Below are 24223 nucleotides of genomic sequence, written 5' to 3'. Positions count from 1 at the left end.
GAAAACTAGCCCAAGTCTACAAACTATTAGAATCATGATTAGGGTTAATGGTGGAAAGATCTGAAAACCGCTTGTTTGATTATTTTTCCCTTCCCTTTGGAATTTCCTGCCCTGGAAACAAAACACATTACATGGGTTGGTCAGCTTTCATGTGCTGGGTGAACATTTAAATGTAGAGGGGAATGCCCAGTTGGCCTTTCTTTGGTTTCAAAAAACAAAACACAAAAAACATTGTTAGTGGAAAAACATGTGTCACTCTTGAATTGAAATCTAATTTGAGCCAGCCAGACTTACAGTTGGAAGGTTATTAGAACTCTATTTGCTTTCTTAGCCTTAATTTTGATTTTTCAAATGTTTTGTTTCTTGGTTTTAATTTTTGATTTGATTTGTTGTTCCAAGGCAACTCTCCAGAAGTATACTTTCATGGTTTTCCCTCCCTTTTTTCAGTTAGTAAGTAGTTTACCGATCTCTCTATTAACCTTTCTGAGGGTCTCCAGAATCACGCTTCCCTCCACCGTGGAACGTGTGTTGCAGTTGTGGATCGTGGGGAATGCTGAGATGACATGGGTGTGAGGCTGCCACCTGCTTGTCCACTGCTACCTGGGGCCCTTCTCTCCTGAGATGCTAATGTTCCCCCCCCACCCCCCCTACATGCTCCACCCCCTCACCACCCCGCCCCAACCCCCTGCAGCCTGGGTGTAAGCACTGGGGAGGCAGTACTTCTCTGGGAGGGACTACAGAAGGAGGCAGTGCATGAAAGATGTCCTAGTCAGGCCTCCAGTGGATTGGCCACACACAACACACCCCCACCCCCCACCCCCGTGCTGATCAGAAGCTGATCGGAAGTGCTGATGCTCCACCACCACCCCCAAGTGCAGGTCATCTGTGAATTTGGGGTAGAGGGAACCAGTTGAATCATGGAATTGTTTTTTCCAGTTCAACCACTATTGCTATTTAGAAAAGCAATTCTAATAATTAATTTTCCTTAAAAAAGGCAAAACAGACTTCATAAAATTTAACCTGCATCTAACCAAACTGAAAGGACACTAAGCAGTTCCCCAGGCATAGGACTAACACTTTCAATGGTGTTCTTTTAAGGCATGAGTGAATTATTTTTCCAAGGATGTTTCCTAGACTGCAGATTCTCTGTGATCAAATATTTTGGGGAAATATTGCATCTCTCTCTTAGAGAGTGACAGTTCATACTGGCACACTAAAGGCTCTGAGAAGTCCTGCAGTTTAAAAAAAGTCAAGGTTCTGAAGTTTGACCCCTTGTTCCCCAGCTAATTTCATCATTTTCTCACCCTATGGAATCCGTGTTCCAGGGACTGCATTTTTAGAAATGCTAATGTATGTAATAGTGAACCAGGCTATTTGAATGATCTGAGCCTTTACTTCTTAGAGCAAATATTCCTCTCAGGGGAGCTGATTTCCCCCTCTGAAATCCAGCTCAGCTTAGATATGACTTTATTTCTGGCTTTTGAAAGTGTCCATACAAATAAAATATTTTTTAAATGAATAAAAGTACATAGTAGAAGAGAGTTGTTTGGTATTGTCATCACATTAGGGTTTTAAGGGAAAAAAGTTTCACTGCCAGCGTTCTTTCAAATCAAGCTCCTCAGATACATTAAAAAGATTTGATTTTTCAGAAAGTCAGGTTACACTAGAATCTTCAGGCAGCCCTCATTACTTACAGTGAGGCTCAGTGCATTTATACAAGGGACATAACTGTCTTCCATGGAAACCACTCCAGCTCTCCAAAGTCAGGAAAGCTAGGTTCAAGGACTTGTTCTGCAGAAGAACCCAGGCAACTCATTTAATCTCCCTGCACCTTAGCTTCTCTATCTGTAAGGACGTCAGTTTACTAATCCTATTCACACATGCCTTTATGGCGTGCCAGGAGCGCAGCCTGATCTCCAGGCCTGGGTTAGGTGCCCCACTCCCAAGTGACAGCGGGCAGCTGTGGCTCCTGCAGGGAGGTGGCCGCCGGGTGGTAGGAGCCCTATTGGGACACACTCTGTGCTCTCCAATCTCCATGTGGGCTGCTCACCACTCCTTAGACCTGGGGATCCCAGGCACCCCCATTCCTGAGCGCTCACAGTCATCTTGGAGGAAAATGCATGTTGACGTTTTATTCGCCTCTCCAAGAAGGTGCTAAAATCAGGAATTCCGACTTGGGTTCTTGGCTCGGCTTTTCAGATCCCTGATTCCAGTGAGACTGCTGCTCTCTTTAGGAACGGGGAACCCCGGGGAAGGGAATCAGCAGAGTCATGACAAAACGCACCTCTTAAATGAAATAAGGTTGAGAAACAAATTCAAGGTTGTTACGTTTCCCCCTTTTCTTTTGGCTAGCATTTCATTATTGACTTTGCATTTTTTCTGACATTTAATACTGTATCTCTCGATCGGGAAATGACTTAGTCCATGGGGTGTACATTTCACCCTCTGCTCCTGCTTAACAGAATAAAGTCAGGTTTTTAGAATCTGTGTATGAAAACATCACTCCAGTGATGACCCCACTGCTCTTGCGGGGTGGCGGTTAAAAAAAAAAATAAGCCTCGATGATTCGAGGATGAAACTTTTCTTGCTATTTTAATGAAATTAAAATTAATTCTCCCCAATTAGTTCTGTGGTGTCTTTCTTTAAATGAGATCAAAGACAGTTTTAGGAGATTGACGAGGCAGTAATAAGTGGCACTCAGACGGAAGTGAAGGAGTGTGTGTCCAGTAATGAGATTGTCACCCAAACTGGAGAGGCTTTTCCCAGAAGCTGCATTCAAAGACAAACGCAACCTTTCCCCCAGCACTTGAGTCCAGACGCACAGCCTCATGAATATGCGACAGGGAGGGTTTCTAGTGGAGATGAAAGCATCTGCCTGGTGTAGTCCTCCAGAAGGTACTGTCTCCAGCCCAGAGCTGTGGCTCGGCTCGCTCTGACAGCTGGCCTCTTCCCGCATGCTTGCGAACGGCTTCCCGCCACGCTTCCCGTGTGCCCACCTGTCCCTGCCAACACCTGTCAGCAGCATGCCGGGTGCCCCCGCATGCCCACTGGTGGCCATAAACCCCAGTCCCCCCCGCCTCCGCCCCCGCTTTAGTGGGATCCTTCCCTAAAGCTTTCCCTGGGGAGAACATTTCCCCCCCGTCAGGAGAAGACACATCCTGTCAGGTTCCATGTGCTTGATATTCTGTTAAAGTCACTTGGAAATTGTGATCTCGTCTCGAGACCGTGGGTTTGGCTGTCCTGACTTACTTGGCTGTCTTCATCTCTTTTCCATTCCGTGGAAAAGGGAACTGTCTCCCAGAACGGGGACCAAAGTTATTTATCAGAGGAACCCACAGACAGGAGAAGCCCCGTTGTCAGGGGGAATCAGGCAGGAATGGCGGGCGCCTGCCAAGCGCTATGGTCCCACACCCTGTCAGACTGGCAGACACGCTACAGGGGACGTGGCTACTGTCACGGAACTGAAGATATGCCAGGGAGGAGCCCCCCCACCCCAAACCCCACGTCAGCTACCTCAGAGAAGCAGGACTGCCTCTAGCAAAGATGGGAATTGTCCTATAACACCTGGGGGGCGGGGGGTGGGGGCGGAATGTTTAATGTTCGAAAAAAAAAAAAAAGGTGTAGAGGCCAAGTGCCTAACTTGGTGCTTGGTGTGAGAGTGGACTGTCCCCCGTCTTCAGAACAGAAGGCTACTGAGCTGTGTCTCCTGCAGCCCCGGGGACATGCTGGTTCTTAGAGCCCAGGTGGCAAGTGTGAGAAGGTCACCAGGCTGCCTGCAGTGAGCAGTGCTGGACTGATTTTACTTTCAAGCCTTAGCTCGAGAAAGACGTTCTTTTCCTGTTAAAAATGAAGCATCGTAAGCAGAGCTCTCTGGCAAGAATGCTTAGTCATTCAGACCGCTGTTCAGTATTCGGGGTCTTGAAGAGGGAGACCGGCGGCCTCTTCCTTCCTGTTTGAGTTGTTTGGGGGTTGGGGGGGGACAGCTTCTCAGAACTGGGAGCTGAATAAAGTCTAGTGACAGATAATATCGAATCATTTCAGACCTGAGGGGCACTAAGTGTGGAGGTTCACCAGCCGTCGGGGCTGCTGTGTGCCCGCCCCTGAGTGGCTCTTTTTCTTTTCCGAAGAACATGGGGAGCACAGGTGTCTGCTGCTATGGGGTTCGTCAGGGAGAAGGTGGGTGCCCAGCGGAGACAGGGGACTTCGGGCACAGCCGCAAGGCCCATTATCCCAGATTCATGCACACCAGGCATCTGAGTTAATTCTGGGGCTGGGAAGCCGCGAGCAGCCCAAAGCCCCAGCAAACTCATGTGGGATATGCAGTAAAGGATTTTCGTTGCACATCATGTGACACTTGGCCCTTGTTCCTGGACGCTGACGTGCACCCAGGCACCAGGGGGGCGGAGATCCATCTAAGATCTAGTCTAGCTACGACATGCTGGGAAGATACGGGGGAGAGGGAGGTGCATGCCCTTCAGACGAGAGCCGCTCACCCAGTGCCACCAGAACAGTCAGGACAGCCAGCCGGACTGTAGAGGGAGGCTCTGCGTTCAGGAACCCTGCTCGCGAAAACAGGCCTTATCGAACATAACCACGCCCCGTCATCTCTTATGCCTTATGCCTAACAAGATTGTTGCCTCCGAGATCCCTCTGAATGGTGAGATGGGGTTCACGTGCGATGCCCCCGGGGCGGTCTGTGTGAGGCAACCCTTGTCTGAGCACACCTGAGCACAGGTGTGGCGAGCTTTGGACAAGGGGTTTTCCAAAAGGCTCCAGCTGCACCCGCAGTCTGAGCCAAGGCTCCCAGTGTCCCGGGTTCCTCAACACGCCTCCGCGCACAGTAGCAGCCTGGGTCAGGAAACCTCGGGAGGGCTTCGGAGCTCGGACTCACAGCTTCCTGAGGTCAGTGACCTTGGTTCTGGGTCCCATCAGCCATGGGGAGCTGCCCGTCCGGTTCCCAGGTCCTCTTTGCTGCTTCCCTTCCCCCACAACCCCTCCAGACGAAAAGCCTGAATGAGAACAGTTCTTCAGGCGGCACTTTGCCTTTGGATCAGGGGTCCAAGACCACATTTTCCTTTGGGCATCTGGGTGGCAGAGAAGAGAAAGCAGTTGGCTTGAGGAGGTCCAGATCTGCTCAGCGCCAGGGCATCTGAAGCCACCTGGAGCATCTGGACAGTTAGCTCACGGAACCCAGGCCGGATTTTCAGGCATGCCCTCAGCTGCCTGCACCCGCTCTCGGTTCGGTTGGCTTTGCGGTGGCTTTGCAGAGCCTCCTTGCCCTATGGCTGAGGGAGCTGGGGGAGCACAGCAGCTGCTCGGCCTGCTGGGTGACGACGGCGGTAAGCACGTCTCGAATTAATGTGATAAATAAGAGATGCCCACCAGCCAGGCTCTCTCCCCGGCTTACCTCTTGAACCTGCTTACGTGGAGGCTTATCCCTCCAGAGTCTTGGATCTCAAATGAGAAATCTATCTTCTATTCCTCCCTCTGATTCCTTTTTTAAGCCTCAATTTGTCCATTTCCCTTAGGATAATAATCCCTTCCACCCCCACGTACACTGTGGGAATACATTTGCTTTGGTGAGAAAGACAAGGGTTGCCTTAAAAGAAAAAAAAAATGTTGGTAAGAACGAGCATTTCTAGTTGTGTACCTACTTAAACCAAAATCTGGTTTGGTAGAGAGGATCTATTATCTGGCACTCACTGTTTCAGTCCTATGAGATAGTCACTTAAAGACTGTTTTGTTTTTTGGTTTTGTGGTGTTTTTTTTTTTTTTTTAATCAGATATAGCCATTCTGATTCATAATGATGTTTATTTTTTTTCCTCCAAATTCTAATCCTATGGAAGAATTTGACTGATTGTATTATTGCCAGGAATAGTAGAGGTTAACTAGTCAGTAATGTTGCCCTTATTATTAGTCAACTGCTATTGTTAGCCAGTACCTAAATGCTCTAATACTCATCCCTAGTTTAGAATATGAAGGGTTTCTGCCCTTGGGAAGCATGTGTTATAAAGGGACCAGCTAGGAGGGAAATCCATAGTCCCCCTGATATTTAAATGGCTTGGTTATATCGAAGACAGGAGAAGTCATGGAACGAGGTACAGCGTGTAACCCTACGATGTGCCGCAGTCATCTGCAGTCCTAGTGGCTGGAGGTGAGAACAGCCACACCGAGAAGCCCTTTGAGACAGTGAAGGTTCTGGCCCCTGAGTCCTTGTTAGGCCAGGACAGTAGAGCACACAGACATGCTTCCAGAAGAGGGGACCGACCACTGTCCTCCAGATTGCAGCCCGTGACATGTCTGTCGACAGTACTTATTCATTCTGCAAGCATTTACCTAGTACCTCGCATGGGCCTGGTATTGTCAGCCTCTGAGAGCACCTTGATGTGGGGCCTGCCTCCACGCAATCTAAGAGGAGAGACAGTGACATTAACAGGAAACAGTGTGGTCTGTGCAGTGGGTAGCCAGGTAGCCATAGCCACAGGGTGCTGGAGGAGCACTGAGGACCCAAGGCCCACCTTCTAACAGGGGTGTGACAGGGAAACAAAACGGAAGGCTCACGGCAGCCTTCCTGGAGGAGGTGGTAGCGGAGCTGGATTAGAAGCCAGATTCAGAGTTAGACTACTGTTCGAGTCCTACTTTTGCCACCCACTGGGTGTACGACTTTGGATAAGTTCATAAGCTCATTAAATCTCAGCTTCGTTATCTAAAGCATGCAGGTAACACCGTTAGCTGCCTCACAGAATTGTTTAAAGGTTAAATGAAATAATAAATGTAAAGTGGTCATCGGAGTGCCTGAAACCTGCCATGGCATGTAACTAAAACTGATAATGACTCCCGTCATCATTAGCCAGACCTTATTCATAGGGAAACACGTTATTATGTGAATAATTAGTTATGTAGTTGTGTATAGCTATCACGAAGAGAAGGGACTTTAACAATGGTTCTGATTAATTCGTTTGCAGCCCAAATAAAACAGTGAATCCAAAAATCAAAATTAGCCCCTCCAACAGTCACAGGTCCTCGTAGCAAAGGACCCGTAGAAACTAGGAGAAAAACGGGTAGAATTTTTGTTTAGTATTTGTTCATTATTGTTAGTTGCAAATGAATTAGTGACTAAATATTTTAAGCGTTTCTCGGTTTTGATTTCCAGTGTGGCAAAACATCAGCGGATACAACCCAGATAAGCAGAATCTCTGGGCGGAGTCTCGGGAACTCTGCAGAGTCTATAAAAGGATCCTGAGACCAGGAGAATTGAGAACCAGTGTTCTAAGGAACAAGATCTTCCTGGAACACTGTTCCCCTTGGGCTGCAGGGAAGCAGGGGAGCACATGCTCCCTGCCTGGCGTGTGTAGAAGACGCCTTCAGGCTTTTTTTTTGACCAAATGTTAATAACAACTGCTTTCTGTCTCTCCCGGTGGGCCCCTCTCAGTCTTGGCCACAGAGTAGACTCCCTGGAGTGATTCGCAAGAGGCCTGCCATGTCCCACTCTTGCAAAAGTTAGGGATTCGGTTCGCCTGGGCCCAGCTACAGCATCGTGGTCTTTTAAATCTCCAAGTGATTCTTATCTGAAGCCCCAGTTGAGAACCACTGTTCAAGGTGGTCGGTGAGAAGGCAAACTGGCCTGGTGACGTCAGAATATAGCAACAACAACCTTGTTTATTTAGTTGAAATTTAGCTGCTGCTAAAAGTCTCAGGAAAACTATATCAAATCCTTGTTCTCAAAGTTAAAATATTTCTTTTCCATAAAAAAGTCCAAAACAAAACAAGACCCCCCCCCCAAAAAAAAAATCAACAGCAGTCTAATCATTTTGCTGTTTTGATTTTTTCTTTTTTTTTTCTTTTTTTTTTTTAAGTAGTCAGACACGCTTTGTCTAAGCGAGGGTCAGTCCTTAGCGGGACTTCCTTAGTGCTGGATCATGATGGCAACGGCTGGTGTCTTTTAACTGAGTCTCAGGTTCCTCCTCGCTGCAGCCCTGTTCCCTCTGCAGGACTCACTGGCCATTCCCAGAGGCGCCCTCCTCCCGCTTGTCCCCGTGGGCACTCTGTATGGCTCATCCACCGAAGGCAGATTCCCAGTCTGCTTCCGTCCACCTCCCGTGAGCCCCCTCCAGCAAACCCCTGCTGAAGGATGTGATGGTATTCAGAAGTACCCATGTTTCCTTCATGTTGGAACTGTCAAAGCACAATATGGGTGGCCAGCCTCTTGTTGCAAATACTCTCAAGATGCATCAATTGTAGTGCATCTCAAAGCCCCAACAGAAATTACTTTTATGCTCACAATTTCTTCTTATCCAGAGTATAACCAGCTCCGGTTTTCTAGAGTGTTCAGTGTTTGTCTTTATCGATGATCACTATTTGAAACCTAACGATAAGCTGAGAGTCATCGCTCACCCATGTCAGAACATCTCTCTCCCTGGTACCCTCACAATAAATTAAAAATGAAGAATATGGCCAGTGATATAAATATCAACAGTTCGCAGTTAAAATAACTGAGATGCCTGCTCTCAGCTCCGAGACCACACCTCTAAGAGGGAGTGTCAGGGAGAGGTGAAGACCCAGCCCCCTGAGCAGGGAATGGTCTCCAGTCACCAGGCCTCGTAGATGGGCAAGTGAGGAGGAAGGAGGCATTTGATTTCTGAATAGAAGTTCCTTTACCTGCTTCCTTTGACTAGTAGATGTGCTTGGTCTGCTCATCTCCGTAGCTATTTAAGACAAGTTTTGACCCTGAGGCACACGGGTACCACTCCTGAGCCCAGGGACGTTTGCTGTAGTCTATCCTCCTAGTTCAGCCTTGACAATGGACATCGGCTTAAATCTTGGGCTAACGTGTGCTCTTCCTCCTATCCTTAGGTCATGTCCTAGAATGTGGTTCCAAATCTAGGGATGTTGGCCCACTCTTGAAGGCCAGGGAGAGGACTGGCAAGTTGCTGGGTTTGTCTTACGAATGGCCTTCTCCATCCCCACGAGACAAGGCTGACTCCTGCCTGGCCCTCTGGTGATTTCTAGGCTTAGACCCGGGCAGGCGTGCTCTGTCACTTCCCTTTGTGGTCCTTCACTTATGCCACGTTCCAGCATGAGCGTCACAGCCGTGTGTCCAACTCTGCCCTTCTGCCCCCGAACACTCGCACTGTCTTAGACTCAGCTCCCGCGTGGAGCACTTCCCCTAGCATGTGCTCTGGTTGTTGACTAAAGATTAGCTAGAGTGGAGGATGGAGACTCCCGTTCCAGGCCGTAATGCCTGTCTGTATTTCATGGACATCCAACTTGGAGACACCATGGGGGAAGGAGTGTGTGTTCGTCTTGAACTTGTGTCTGTGTGCGGGAGGAGGCGGGTGGATGGCTGGTTGGGCAGGTCTGTCCTTTTACTTCTGATGCCGTCTTCTCAAAACCCCCCCACAGGCTCTGTCCATGCCACATCCGTGGCAGCATCCAGAGTGGAACAGGCACTGTCTGAAGTGGCCTCGTCTCTGCAGAGCAGTGCCCCCAAGCAGGGCCCGCTACACCCCTGGATGACGCTGGCGCAGATCTGGCTCCATGCAGGTATGGCTCTGCCCCCCGCAACCCCCACGGCCGTGCCAGATGCCGGGGGAGCCTGTGGGTGCTCGCCTGTTTACCTATGACCCCTCTCTGGAGGGTTTTTGAGAAATCAAAGCAGTCACAGGTCAGAATGCCACAGCTGCTTGCAGGAACCATGAGTTCCTCTGTGTCTCCCCGTCATGCCCCAGAACCTGGTACAGAGCAGACAGGCAGCCAAGATGACCCGATTGGCCTCTGAGGGGCACAGGGAGGTCACCGGGTGGGATGCCAGCTGTGTGCCCTCAGAGGAGCCAGAGAGCGACCTACACCAAGGCTTGCTTCGCAGGGGGCACAGCATGGCAGGGTGCCCCAGGCAGAAGTCCAGAAGTTCTATCCTCTACCAGCTGTGTGGACGGGAGCTAATTGCTTCACCGCAGCTGGGGCTTCCTCATCTTGGGGGGGAGGGTACTAGCACCCACCTCCTGGGGTTGATGAGCTGGTACCTGGCGCATTCCGCGGGGACATCTAGAGTCCCTGGGAGAGGGGACGTGTGTGTTGATGACTCAGAGGTCTTCATCAAACCCCAGGAAGGGGCAACACTTTCGATGTCCCTGCATACCCCCAACCTGGCACTCCTGCCAACCCAGAGAGCAGGGAGAGGGGAGCCGCAGCCGCAGAACTGGAAACCAGCCCAGCAAGCAGAGAGGACCGCCCTTCCTCCAGCTTCACGCGGGTGCCGATACTGAGCTGAAAATCCCCACAATCCATCCCACAAGCCGGCAGTGTATCGAGGAGAACCCCCTAGGCAGAGGCTCTAGGCAAATGGTTGCTGGTGATTTACTGACATTATGTTTCTGTACGAACGGTGACTTCTGTTCCTCGAGCTTTATCACCGGGTCTGCAAGATGTCACCTGGGCCTTCCCAGGCCGGACCCTCAGGGTGCACAGTGAAAGGCCAGATTTGGCTGGGGAAACTGCTTATTATCCACCCTTGTCCGTCTGTTTACTCCTTTTTTGCCAAAGCTAATTGTGTGCTGGTCAGCCTTGTTTGGAACCGTTGGCAGACCTCCATGTATGAAAACGTGTTGGGATTCACCTGGCTTCGGTGTGTCACGAAGTGCAGCTCAGCCAGCCTCCTCTGTGTTGGCATCTTTAATGGAGCCATAACAACTACCATAAATTAACAAATTACATTCCTCAAAGCAGAAGCACAAAAGAGGGATGATTCATGAATGTACTGATTGTTCTTCCAGGGCAGACACTTGCCAGCGTGTGGCCTCTCGCTGGGTCCCAGAAAAGCCGGCATGCAGGGTGCAGGGACAGCGGTCATGCCCTGCCCCCCAGGTCCTGTGCCCCCCGTCTAGGGCTTGGCTCCTGTCCCATTCGGTAGCCCTCACGAGCAGTGACTGCAGAGACCTCAGAGAGAAGCCTGAAAAGGCTGCAGAGTCTGGGCCAGGAAAGACCGGCTGACCCTGCAGGGTCAGTGTGGGGGGCTGAGGTGTCTTTTGAATCGGAATTGAAAGTGAGATTTGAAGGGCTTGCCTCTTAAAAAAAACCCAGCAGAGCTAAAGGCAATCCTTCAAGGCTGGAATGAACTTTCTTGACCTCACAGGCATTGCTCCTCTTCCCTGTTTCCTGGAAAAGTCAGTGACCCAAGTGAGGGTCACTAAGTTCCAGGACCATTTCTTCTGCTGGCTTGCTGCCCGTTTTTCAGTTATCCAGACTCTGTTCCTTTCTGCGTGGTCCCCGTGACTCTCAGGAGGAAATTTGGTAGCCGCTGATTAGAACATTGAAGAACTTGGTGGCTAAGATTCAGTTTGGAGAGGTCCTTGAATTTGGACCTAATTGCATGATATCCACTTCTCATTGGCATAGCCTGTAGCACAGGATAAACCTCTCCTTACTTAATGGGTATGCTTTTAACCTTCTATAAATTGGTGGGATTGAACAATTAAAACGAACGCCAAACCTGCCTTCTAAACTCTGGACAGAATATACAGGGGGCTTTTGTTGTACGAAGGAATTGAGTAAATTCGAATCTTTATAGGATTTGTGCCATAGTGACTCTTTCAAAGCAGTGACTTGGTTTACACCAAGATTTAGAACCGTGTCATATATTCATATGGTCTTTGAAGAGGTAACTTCAGAATGAACTCAGAAAACAGCTTCCTCTGATCTGTGAGGTTTTACCACCCGTGGTAAGAGCTCTGCTGCTCTGACAGGCAAAATAACAGTGACACACTCCCCCCCTTACTTTTGGACAATTTATGGTTCCATCATTAGGTCTAAAGTATTGTGGCCAGATTGTGTAAATTTTACAAGCTTTGGAAGAAACTTCCAAAGATCAAGGCCTAACACCCCCAGGCCATGGTTTTTCTGTGGCATTTGCGGGTCTCTTCTCTCTTGGTGGTTTTCTCTGGTGAGTTTAGTCTAGTGGGAGCCCATGACAGGAGCCCATGGTGAGGGGACCCCAGATTTGAGGCTTGCAGGTGAGGTCACTCTGAGACAACCTTCAATTTCCAGCCTATGGTATGAGCAGGTCCCTGGGCCAGGATATGTCCATTTGAATGGCAGAGAGATCATGAACTTGGACATTAAACCACCTGCTGCTCTGTGAGGGGGTGGACCAATGGCCCAGCAGGGAGTCACAGATCCTGGAAGACAACAGTGTTTGATCGCACAGGGCCCCTCCATTCCTAAGGGGTGAGACCCACACCCTTCCCCCTGTGCCTCCCCTCCGATCCTGCACACCTCTGACTCCAGCGTCTTGGGTTTCTTGCCAGGACACCTGGCGGCTGACCAGCATGGGTTGTGTGTGTTTTGTTCCTTAGTTTGTTGGGGCCTACGTTTTGAATAAATAGTACCTGCAAATCGTAAACGACTACAAAGGTACAAAGGATGAGAGTGAGAAGTTCTAGCCCTCCCCTGAGACTCAGCCACCATTGGCCCCAGCAACCACTGCTAGTAAGCCCCTGTGCACTTTCCAGGGCTGTCACACACACTGGGATGTCATTGCTTATCAGCGTACCTAACACTGACTCAGACTTTATACCAGCCGCATAGAATAAATCCATTGTGTGAATTTACCGTAATTTAACCAGTACTCCATTAATTGACATTTAGATTATTTCTAATATTTTACAATACATCAATAAGTATCCATCTATATTTTAAGATAAAAAGATAAAATTTAGATAAATTAGGTAAATTTAGATAAATTTCTAAAAATGGAATTGATGGATCAAAGGGTGTGTTCTTGTTAATTTTGATAAATGTTGTCACATTGGCTTCCACAGAGTAGTACCAGTCCACAGCCCAGCCAATAATGTGCGAATGCCCATTTTCTTACATCCCTATCAACACAGAGCATTCTCAGACTTCTAGATCTCTGCCAGTCCGATCGGTGAAAAGTGGTATTTCAGTTGTCTGTTCATGGCTTCTGCTCATTTGTCTTCTTAGACACTGAGCTTTCCTTTTTGGTTTGTAAGCGCTTATTATGTGTCAAAGAAATTTGCCTCATGTCTGTGATACAAGCTATAAATATTTTCTCCTGTTTTTATTTTGTTAGTGTTCATGTTTGTCTTTTTTGTTTTTGTTTTTGTTTTGCCAGTCTTTAGAAAATGCATTTATCAATCTTTTCTTTATGGCTTCTGGGCTTTACATGACATTTACCTATTTTTACGGTTTCCTTTCCTGAAATTCCAAGTATCTTCTGGGACCGTTAGTATAAACACCGTCTTATAAAGAAGGTCAGAAGGGGTTATCTCCACCACTTTGCAAGAGGGAAACCCAGGCCGGGTAGAAATAAATGTCTCTGGGGTCTAACTGGGGCAGGAGTCAGAGTCAGGGGAGCTGCCTTAGAGCATTTGAAGTTTACTGTACTGCAAAACCCATCTCCCTGGAAGCCATACCGCTTCCTTAGGATGGAAACCTCCTGGTTGGCCATCAAAGACTCAGATATTCGCTGATATTCCAGGCTGAACCAGAGCCTTTGCCAAGCCAGGCAGCTTTTTGGTGCCCATCTTTTAATTTCCACATTGGGATGGCAGCTAAAAATGACTTTGCGGTAGGTGGTTAATTTCTGCTTGTTACGTACTAATAATTATAGCTTTCACTTTGGCACTCTCACAGTTGAAACCAACGGCTATTCTTAGATGTGCAAGATCAGATTTTCTGATTTCTACTGTGAATTTAAAGCCGCGATACTCTCTCAATACTCTCTCGAATTCCCCAGCCCTGGCCTGGCCTCTCCCATTCCCCCACCCCCTTCCCAGGCTCCTCCCAGAGGCTGCATCAGCAGGGTGGAGGGGGCATCCTGTGGCCAGGCCCCCAGAAGAGATGAGGCCTGTGCCCAGACAGGTGGTGTCCACGTCCTTGGGAGCCCCTACAGAAGCAAACACATGGTTCCCCACCCCCCCCACCCCTACCCCCCCTCCCTACCCCCACCCCCCCACCCCATCAGGCCTGCCTCATTCAGGGCCAGTCTAGATTAAGCAAACCCCACCTCTACCCCCAACCCCAGCTCCTGCCCTGGGGCGGGGGGGTTGATTAATGATCTACACCTTTATCGAGCACTGCCCATATGTCAGACTTTATTCCAAGGACTTTGTGTGTCTTAATTTGTTTTGTCCCTATGAGGTATAAATACCTTATTCACCCCACTTTACAGATGAAGAAACTGATACACAGCTCTCAAGTCTCTTGCCTATTATTACCTGGCTAATAAGTGGAGGAGCCAGAACTCAGAGCCAGCCAGTGTGGCCCTGGCACCCCAGCTGTAAGCCAGGGTGGGCACTCGGGTGGGCAGCACAGTGTCTTCAAGCACGTGTCTATGGGGCAGCGTCAGAGCAAGGCTCAGGAGTCAGTGGTTGTGACAACAGTCCCTGCCTTGATGCAGCTTACAGACGTGAAACAAAACAATTAGAGAAGCACTTCATTCTTATGGTGCCAGGTGCCATAAAGGGGCAGCGTGGTCCCCTGGGAGAACTGGTGGCAGAGGTTGTCCCCACACCCAGAGGCAAGAAAAGGTTTGAGCATGGGGCTGGTGGGGGGAGCAGAGGCCTGAGCAGTGATCGGTGGTGGTCAGGCCAATGGTGGGGAGGCCTGCAGACCAGGCTAGAGAGTGTTGGAGAAATGCCAAGGCCCTTGGAAGCCATGCTAAGGTCTTTAAGTGAATCCTAAAAACATTGAAAAGCTACTGATGGACTTCCAGTAGGAGAGTGAGAGGGTCAGAGACCACTTTGTCTAAACATGGAGAGTGGAATGGAAGCAGCAAAAGTGGGAAGAGAAAGAGCAGAGTGTGGAGGCAGAGGGAAGTGGGCTCTGAGATGCACCGTGGAGCTGGAACCATAGGACTTTCCATGGGTGTGATGTTGGGGGCGTGGAGAAGAAGCCTGTGTTCGGGGCCTGAGTCACTGTGAGCCACTGGTGACGCCATTCTCTGCAATGGGAAGCTGGTGGGGAGGGACCGATGTGGTAGAGTCAGGGAGGAAGGGAAACCAGAGTCGCGTTTGAACTTGGAAGTGTCCAGTGCCCGTGGACATGCGAGTGAGGGCCGCAAGCAGGCAGCTGGAGAGTCCAGCCTCGTTTCAGATTTGCCTGGAAACAGATACTGGGGAGTAAGGATGGAATGCCCGGGGGTATGATGAGAAGGCCTGGGAGGAGAAGGCCTCTCTCCACAGAGAAGGGAAAGGACCAGGACCAAGCCCCAAGCCACGCCCACATTTAAAATTTGGGCAGGAGTGGGGAAAGCCAAAGTGAGCAAAGAGGGGGTGGTCAGTCAGGCAGGAGGAAAACAGGAGGGGGAGCGCTGGGGCAGCTAGAGGGGTTTCCTTCCCTTGTGCGCTGCGCAGTCAGACTAGTGCAAATCCCCGTGTCACCTCGCTCCGGCAGGGTGAGCTGGGCGGGTCCTCCCGCCTCCGGGTGAGCCCTGGTTTGCTCCTGTGCAAAATGAGGGCGGTTGTGACAGCTACACCAGATAAGGCGAGCGGAGTGCTCAGTGGGTAGCAAGCACCTGGTAACTCTTAAAATCACTGTTATTGAGGAGGTTGTGGCTGGTAGGAAGTGCTGCTGGGAGGTCGAATGGGCGCAGACAAAAGGACCTGTTGGACGTGGCGTATGGGAGTTGTCGGTGGCCATGACAGGTGAGGCTGGGAAAGGGGGGTCGTGCTGGGGATGGAGCCCACCAATGTGGCTACAGGGCTCCGGCAGGTGAGGAGGACAAGGCCAGGGTGCACGGTCATCCCAGGAAAGACCCCCGTGCAGCAGAGAAGAGAAATGTGGGGTAGTTGGGGAGGAAATGTGCTTGAGTTCAAGCTCGGAGGTTGCACTGGCTGACCCAGAAGCATATTGATGGCCTCTGGGCCGATCACATCCACACTGAGCTCCTCTTCCTCCCGAAGAGAGAGAGAGAGAGGATTCGTGAAGGTCTGAATCCCTGAGGAGAGCAGGCCAGTGCTGGGGTCCAGGGCACAGGCAGAGGGGTTGGCCTCAGTTACAGCAGAAGGGAAGCAGAATGGATGGGCACAGAGGACAACAGAGGGCTTGTCAACGTGGCAGCAAGGAGACGCTCAGGTCTGTTCTACTGGCTTCTCTTTTCCCTTTGAATGAAGAATCAAGGTCAGCCAAAGGGGAGGGGGGCTTCTGGGGAAGGATGGAAGCATCAGGAGACCAGCTGGGCCAGGGTCTGGATGGGGTCAAGTGTCTCCCGAATGAGCGAGAGGATGAGGAACTAGTCCACCACCCTGCCCAGCCACTGGGGAAGGCGTCCCTGCAGGCAGGTGGGCACCGCCACTTGGAAACTCAGAAATAAGTATCAGTCATGCAGCCAAGATCCTGACAGAGGCGTTCGGCCAGACCTTCACTGAGGAAAGCACCTGGGCTGCACTCAGCTTGGGCACAACAGGCCCGGCTTGGGACCCCGGCCAGAGAAGCTCAGGTTTGGACCAACACACACAAACAAAATCACTTCCAACCTTGCCCAAACAAGGGAAAAGTGAAGAACAGTTCTGGGGAGAGCTGATAACGGCTGCAGTCCCTTCCCCGAGACCTTCGTGACTTTGAAGGGTGAGGGCAGCTCACCCAGGCCCTCGTGCTGAAGTTTATAGGAGAGGGAATTCATGAAAGCACAGACGGTGTGCTCTGGGAGGACCTGCTGCTTCGGAAAGGGACCCTGTGCTCCCCCTGGGAACTCCTCAGCACCCCCATAGGCAGGGGCTAGCCTGGAACCAAGCTGCTAAGATTTGTTTTCCAAGCACAAGTCAGGAAAGCAGGGTTTAGGGTAAAGGAAATTGTTTTCAGGGCTCAGGGAGTCTGCCGGCCTCACTCCCTGCCTGCCTGCCTGCAGGCCTCACCTGTGAGACCGGGGAGCACACGAGTCCTTCCCTTCCTCCCTCTCTGCCAGACCTCAAGTGGCATGGAAGAGCCGACAGCACCCGCGCGGGTACAGCCCTCAGGCTGCTTCCAGCATTTACTGCCGCTCCTTTGTAAGAGCTTCAAAATAGGTGTCCCCTCTGGGTAGACTAACCCCCGGGGGGCAGGCTTCGATAGCTGAAGGCACCTGTGTGAGAAGCCACTTTGCATCTTTCTGGGCAAACGCAGCCCTGCGCCAGGCACACAGCCTGGCCCCAGCAGCGTCCAGACTCGATCTCAGCCCCGTACTGCCCAGTACTTTTGCACAGTGCACAGTCCTGAGCCCAGGGCAGGCATGTTGGAAGCCACCTCAAGCTTGCCACTGACATGAAGCAGGTGCTTGACAAGTGTTAGAAGCATGAGTGAAAGGAAACTGGACCTGTATGGGACCATGAGTACAGCCCTCTTCCTCCCTAGCCGTACTCCAAAAGATTCGACTGAAGTCAGAAATCCCAGCACTAAGGTTTTATTTCTGGAGCCAAAGACTCTGTGCCCCAGGAAGATGTGATTTCCTCGTAAAGGGGGAGTGACTGTTCTAAGCCATCGTCTCAAAGGAGCCATGGTAAAATGAAAGGCGCCCCCAGATACACCCCCAGCCCAAAGAGGTGCGGGCTCTGCCAAGTGGTTTTCCCTCCCTGTACCTCGGTCTTCTCCCTGCCATCTGGAAGGTGGTGGGGCTGCACCAAGTGCTGTCCTCAGCGGTTTCAGCTGCCTCTGGGATCGGCTTGCACCACTTCGGCCGATCCTTCCCACCATCCTGGAGAGCTGTGGGCCGACATCGGGCCCCCGCCAACAGGTGAACAGGCCGAGGGACCTTCCCGCCTCGCCCAAGGCTGCACACACAGCCCAGGTGCAGGAACCCAACCCTCTGTGTTCTCATGACGCTGGTTTACAAATGGGGGACCTGGAGCCCGGAAGTCCCCAGGGGTGCCCCAGAGGCTGGGATGGGGGACCAAACCAAGAGGGAGACGAGCTGCCACTCTTAAGATGCCTTTGGCAGAAGAGGCTCCACTGCGGAAGACAGTTTAAAAATCATCATATCACATGGTGCCATGTCCTTCCATTCCAGCTTCAGCCGGCCACGCACCTGCCTCCCCCCACCCCCTGCCGTGAGGAGCATAGGCTTTACCAGCCATGCAGGTCTCCTCCTACAACTTCTGCACCACCGAAAACAAGTCCTTGGAGGCCTGAGTTCTTTCTCCTACTTGCATGATCATGACTCAGCGGAGTCTCTGTCTTCCGATCGATTCCTCCGGAAGGAAGTGAGCATCAGACTCCCTGAGACACGAGGTCCCACAGAGGACCCTCCCAGAATAGGGCTGATGGGTACATTGTCACGCTGGTGTTTAAGCCGCTGCCCCACTCCCCAATCTTGTTATAAAAATTCTAGAAGCATTCTGTCCCCACTCCCAAGTTGGTCCTTTCTGCCTAGTGATTTGGATGGCAGAGGCCCAGTGGGTCACCCAACCCATCAGCTATAGGCCCTGAGGTCCTTAGAAATGTCCGTGAGCCCACCCTCAAAATGGGAGCCAGTTGGGAGCCCAGTGCACAGTGGGAGGAACATTCATACAGCTGGAACACTCAGGTAGCCTAAAACCATGGCGGGCGTGCAGCCGGCTGGCCAGAGCGGAAAGGGCACGGCAGGACGGAAGCAGACAGCCCTGTGGTGGCACCAGGAGTATGTTTATCTCCCAGGATGGGCAGGCTTTGGCCGGGGCGCAAACCGAAGGACAGATACGTGTCACCCCTGTTCCTGCACAGTCCCCATGTGTCATAGGTGTGCAGTGAACACCTGGGGAGCCGGACCTCCGCAGGACAGGAGGCAGGACTGAGCCAGCACTGCTGCTGTCGGGGCTCAACTGGATTGGAGTGGCCCGTTTCCATGTCTGGGGGGCCCTGTGCCAGCCCATCATCTCTGTGCAAGGCTGGATCCCTCGTCGACGGGGGGGACCCACAGGCTGGAAGAACAGATGGGGGCGCAGGCCCGCGCCTAGCCTGAGGGGCTCTCTCCTAGCCTGAGGCGACTGCTGTTGGGGAACATGATCACCAGGAAAGAAAAGGTCCATCCAGGAGGGTTGAAGTCAAAAGTCAGCAGCGTTAACACACCACAACTGTGTGATACACACCTGCCCTTTTCCAGCCTCAGGGCTCGAAGCTGGAGGTGGGGAGATAGAGGAGTCTCTGTCCGGGGGCGGACCCTGGACCCCCCTCAGGAAATCACACGCGGGGCCTCAGCCATCAGAGAGCGCAGAGCCTGGGCTCCCCTCTGAGGGGAAACGTGGGTCGGAAGTAGCTGTCAGGAATGGCAGCGACAGAGCAGGCCTCCAGGGAGCTGGGGCGTCACGGCCCTACCAGAGGAGACAGGAGACCGAAATCGTGTGTGGAAACAGCACGGGCTCACCAGGGCAGAGCCTGGGGTGTTGGGGAGCAGGAGGGACACAGGTTCGTACGGCCAGTAGAACCAACTACCACCAAGGGCTCCGAATGCCAGGCAAGGGGAACTGGATGGTACCTGGGGGCAGGGGAACCTCTGTTCACAGGTCTCCAGCTAGGCTCTGCCTCTAGCTGGCCCTGAGTCCCGGGACAAGCTGTTCAGCTCCCCTGCCCCTGTTTCCTCGTCTGTGCAATGGCCCTGTGCACCTGTGTACCATGGGATCCTGTGCAGGTGAGGGAGAAAGGCACCAAGCACGTGCTTAATGAACATTAGCCGCTGTTACCGCTATCAGTCATTCCGCCATTCGTTCGTTCAGCAGCTGCTTCCTGAGCTCTGACTGCCAGGGGCTCGTCTCATCCCTGGGAGCACAGTGGTGAGGACAGACGGTATGGCCAGCAGGTGAGGGGCCCAAGGAGGCCCTGGGCTAGTCAAGGCACTTCCAGAGTGGCCTCCAGAAGACCGCAGATGAGGTGCACAAGGAAAATAGTGACACTTTTCTGTTCCTTTTGTATTGTGTTGTCCTTCCGTTTCTGTTTTGGCTTGTGTTGTATTACACATAAAATATTACTGTGCGTGGAACTTGGAGGTGGAGAGCCAGTGGTCCAGGCAGGAACCCACAAGCCAGGGGCTGCGCAGGCCCGAGGAGAAGGGGTTGAGGGTCCCGGAGCTCAGCAGCCACCTGAGTAGGACTCGGGGCAGTAGTCTTGACGGATACAGCCAAGGAAAGAGGAGAGGGGTCTGATGTCCTTGAAGACGCAGGCCCAGCACTGGGACCACAGGCCTTCGGAAGAAGAGCGCATCTGAGCACACCCCAGAGCCGGGGCGGGTGACACTTGAACATCCCTCCTCTTTGGGAGGCAGGGGCTGCCGTGCAACTCAGGACTCCATGGGAGAGAGTCGAGGCCTGCGAGTGGAGAAAAGGTCATTTTCCTGCTTTTTGAAAAGTGACAGCTTGGTTTTCAAAGGGCCGTGTTGGTGTTACGGGGTTCTAGTTTCCAGGGCATGGTACCTCTCCCGGGATGGAGGGCAGGATGTGATGGACCAACCATTTTCTCTCCTGCCTGTCAACATGGAAGCCACAGCCTGCTCCTCGTGTGCACTTTCTGGCGTCAGGAGAACAGGCTGCGGGGTAGAGCTGGTGCCCTTGACGGGCTGTGTGCCTCTGGCTTCCTTGTCCTTCTGTCATCCCAGCCCTTTCTTTATGGTTGTCAAAGAGGAGGGCAGATGCCCTAGATACCAAGGTGGGCCCTGAACGTGGGTGACCTTGGTGGGGTGGGGCGGGTCAGGCTGGGCAGGCCTGCCTCCCCTCTGGCAGATGGTGACACGTGTGCCCTCCAAGGCCCTACACCGGGAGTGACTGGAGTCTCTGTGCCACCGTGGGCGGAAAGGCCCGCCAGCCTGCAGCTGTCTCCACTTAGGCTGGGGGATTGGCTGGCTCTGGGCCCTGCATATTCCAGATGGGCCCCTGCCAGATTCCCAAGGGAGGGGCGCTATAAATGCCCCCCACCCCCAGAATCACAGCCGTTTGCAGGGCCTCTGAAGGGCAGTGAACCAGGAAAGCATCTGCCTTCTGCTCTCTACCCACAGCTGAAGTCTACATTGGCATCGGGAAACCTGCAGAAGCCACAGCCTGTACTCAGGAAGCTGCCAACCTCTTCCCGATGTCCCACAACGTCCTGTACATGCGCGGCCAGGTCGCAGAGCTCCGAGGAAACCTTGAGGAAGCCCGGCGGTGGTACGAAGAAGCCTTATCCATCAGTCCCACCCACGTGAGGAGCATGCAGCGACTGGTGAGTCCCTGAACCAGGGTGGGACCCCATTCCTGGATTGGGGCTCCACTTTGGAATAGCCGGTAGCTCAGGACCTCTAAACCCTCATCCAGTTTTGAAGGCCCAGGCACTTAGCCTGCCAGGCTGTCCCGTTGCCTGGGGCCAGCAGTGCCCATTCCCGGGTGGTTTATCCAGATGGATCCCGTGGGAGTTAGCCGTGCTCAGCCTTTGCCACTCCACCCAGTGGTCCTGTTCTGTGCAAGGGTCCGGCGGGAGTCGCTGGTCCCCTGGCCACTGCCCTTGTCACCTTGGTCGCTGTGCTGCTAGTGGCAGCCACCTTGTGGGATGTCCATACGCCAGAGAGACCCGAGCTTGTCTCTGATGCTGCTAGCTAGTAGGGGTATCCTATCAGTGGAGGGAGAGGTGGACCCTCTTATGTTGGGAGGACCCAGGTAAGTCACCTAGTTCACACCCTGTGTATGGGGGTGGTGGCTCCCCAGAAATGCACCTGTGCCCTTCCCAGATGGCCAGGCCAGAAGCCTGGGGCGGCCCTACTGCTCCCCTCCCTGCCTTGCCAGAGTCAGCTCTCCCTCCGCCTGGGTTTTGGTTAGGTGGGGGAGCAGACTGGTCCCCCTGCTGGGTTCTTCTCGTAAGGCTGACTGTGTTAGGCACGTATGTTGAGCACAGCTGCCCCACAAAGCTGGCAGTGTCCTCCTGTCTTCCTGTGAGAGTCTGAATTGAAACTCAAAAGGTACCAAACTCTGTGCTGCTGAGTTGCTGGTAGTTGCCTCTCTGTGCCTGCGTGCCCGGCTAGGGTTCGGGATCTGCGCTTTGTACTCAATGGCAGGCTCTCTCTGATCTAATGAACCATGAGAAGGGGAGGTTTAGACTGAAGCCGAGGTGGCCTTCGTGTCCGCAGCCCTTGGGAGCACGGGGTCCGTAGTCAGGGGTTAGTGTGTGATACGAAGAGCGAGCACTGGACAGGGAGTCTGTCTGGGGACAGACCCTGTGCCATCGGTCGCTGGCTCTTTAACCTTGGGGAAAGACCCTGAGCTGTCTGCACTCAGTTTCCTTTCTGTAAAGTGAAAACAATCAGCTGGATGGGCTGTGAGTCTCCTCCAATGCCAGGAGGGTACAGTTTGGGACCTAAGATGTAAAGTTCTTGAAAGGATCCCAAAGCCTCCATTTTCTTGCCGTTCCTCATAGTCATAGGGGCAAAATGTACAAGGGGCTCAGCAGTTTCAAAAATAACTAAGTACTGGTATTCCATTTTAAAAATAAATCAGACCTTCTCATAATTATAACTACTTGATTTCTTTCCACCTTCCCTTGAGGCGCGTATTTTGTAGCTCAGTACGGCTTTATAAATAAGTTTACGTATTATCCAAACATTAGCCTGTTTGATTAAAAATATTACATGGCTTTTAAATTTTTTGTCTCTCTATTGTAAGAGGGTTTTGTAAAGAGCTTTTCAGATCTCTGTGTCTTTGCTAGAGCATCGCAGAAAAGGTATAATCAACGCTTGTACCCAGGCTTTTTATTGGAAAGAAGCAGCGTGTTTCTGCCTCGGGGCTATGAATTATTCAGACAAGTATTTCTTGTTCATCCCCAAGGGGAACACATGAGACAAAAGATCAAATAGGAAAATCGCACTGGGAAAGTTTTCTGTTTCACCTTTGGAGTTTTTCGAGACACCCGAGCTCCCCGGCAAATGGCGGATGCTTTCCTTTGCGAAGGTGCAGCCCCGGGCCGGGTAGCCGGTGAGCCCCCCCGGATGAGGCCGAGCCTTGCCTGCTGGATCAGGGCAACCGCTGAGCCCTGTCTGGCTCAGAGGCGTTCTTGCCGGGAAAAAGCAGTCATCATAAACCCTGAAGACTTTCCTCAGTGCATCCTGATATATTTCTGTCCAGACTGGAGGCAGGTTGAGAGCAGCAGGCCTGCAAATTTCGAAGAGTTTCAATCTTTGGAATCTAATACTGCCCAGTGACTGTGATTGGGATGACCCCCAAAGGGCAGCTGGGACGGCCCCTTCTTTGTGACCTTGTAAATGGCACCCCCCGACCTGTGTTCCCCAGACTGCCCCCCGCATGGTGTCTGTGGAGGGGAGGCCCCTGGCCCAGCTACATCTCAGCCCTCTCTCCCCTGCCTCCATCCCCAGGCTGTGCAGGAAAGCTGTGTTTCTATGGCTTGGGGCCTAAGAAGGGAAGAAGGTGGCCTTTGCAATGTACTCTAGCGGCCAGGGATGAGGCTTTGGGCCAGACAAGATGTGCAATTCGAATCCCAACTCTGTCAGTTGCTGGCTTTGGGACCACGGGCAAGTCACCCTCTTGGTACCTCAGCATCCTCAGACATATGAATGGGGATAAAATTGGCACCAGACACAAATTAAAGCACAGAACTGAAGTCTCTTATCAAGTCACAAAAGGTCCTACTCTGCTCTCGCAGAAACCGGATTGGTTTGCCGGTCCCTAGGTTGAGGCACAGGGGTCAGCAGAGAGATCAGAAGTGTTCAGCAGGGAAGAGCCGGGGGCTCAAGATGTCTATGGTGGAGGGGATGCGGATGGCGGAGTTAGAAGGAGTTTAAAGAACTTGAGCGCTGGAGACTTCCCGAGAACCAGCCAAGGGGGGTTCCCAGGGAAGGAACCCGTACAGGCCAGCTGTGGGTCGTAGAAAAAAACAGACGATGGAAAGTGTGTCTGCGCCAGCAGTACTGCTGGGGGTGGAGGGGTGGAGGAAGGAGAGGCGGTGGAGGGACCGTGGGAGGGAGCTGTTTTGGAGGAAGGAAGCCGTGTCCACTGCAGGTGGGGCCCTGGAGGCACATGGCGACGGCAGAGAACTATGAATGTGGTCAGGAGCTCAGCTTGTTCCGTGATGAACAATGATTCATTAACTCCTAGGGTTGCTCGTGGTGGCGTGCACCAGAGTGCCCGACCCAGCTTGGAGGAGAGGTACAATTTAAGCAGAAACACAAACACGTGAATATTGCCTGAAAAGCAGAAATGACTTGGAGGCAGATGGTATTCATTAAAGTTAATAGAAGGTCAGACTTGACAAAAGAAATGTAAATTACACCCCAGTGAAAATGAACAC

The 24223-nt window shown here is 52.0% G+C and overlaps 1 protein-coding gene across 6 annotated transcripts in view; it reads left to right on the top strand.

Annotated features, from left to right (window-relative positions):
* Positions 1-24223, top strand: part of TTC7B (tetratricopeptide repeat domain 7B) — a 244048-nt gene that overhangs the window by 192573 nt on the left and 27252 nt on the right. For 4 of the 6 annotated variants that reach the window (XM_082733932.1, XM_082733930.1, XM_082733931.1 and 1 more), the window contains 3 exons: positions 400-450; positions 9404-9544; positions 20952-21154. In XM_082733932.1, coding sequence (XP_082590058.1) covers positions 400-450; positions 9404-9544; positions 20952-21154 — 395 coding nt within the window. The remainder of the gene's footprint in view (positions 1-399; positions 451-9403; positions 9545-20951; positions 21155-24223) is intronic. The other 2 variants (XM_082733934.1, XM_082733933.1) reach the window with 1 other exon arrangement.

This window comes from Mustela nivalis (genome assembly GCF_964662115.1).
Source record: "Mustela nivalis genome assembly, chromosome: 6".
In the NCBI taxonomy this organism is placed as follows: domain Eukaryota; kingdom Metazoa; phylum Chordata; class Mammalia; order Carnivora; family Mustelidae; genus Mustela; species Mustela nivalis.
This window is presented reverse-complemented; position numbering and strand designations above follow the sequence as displayed.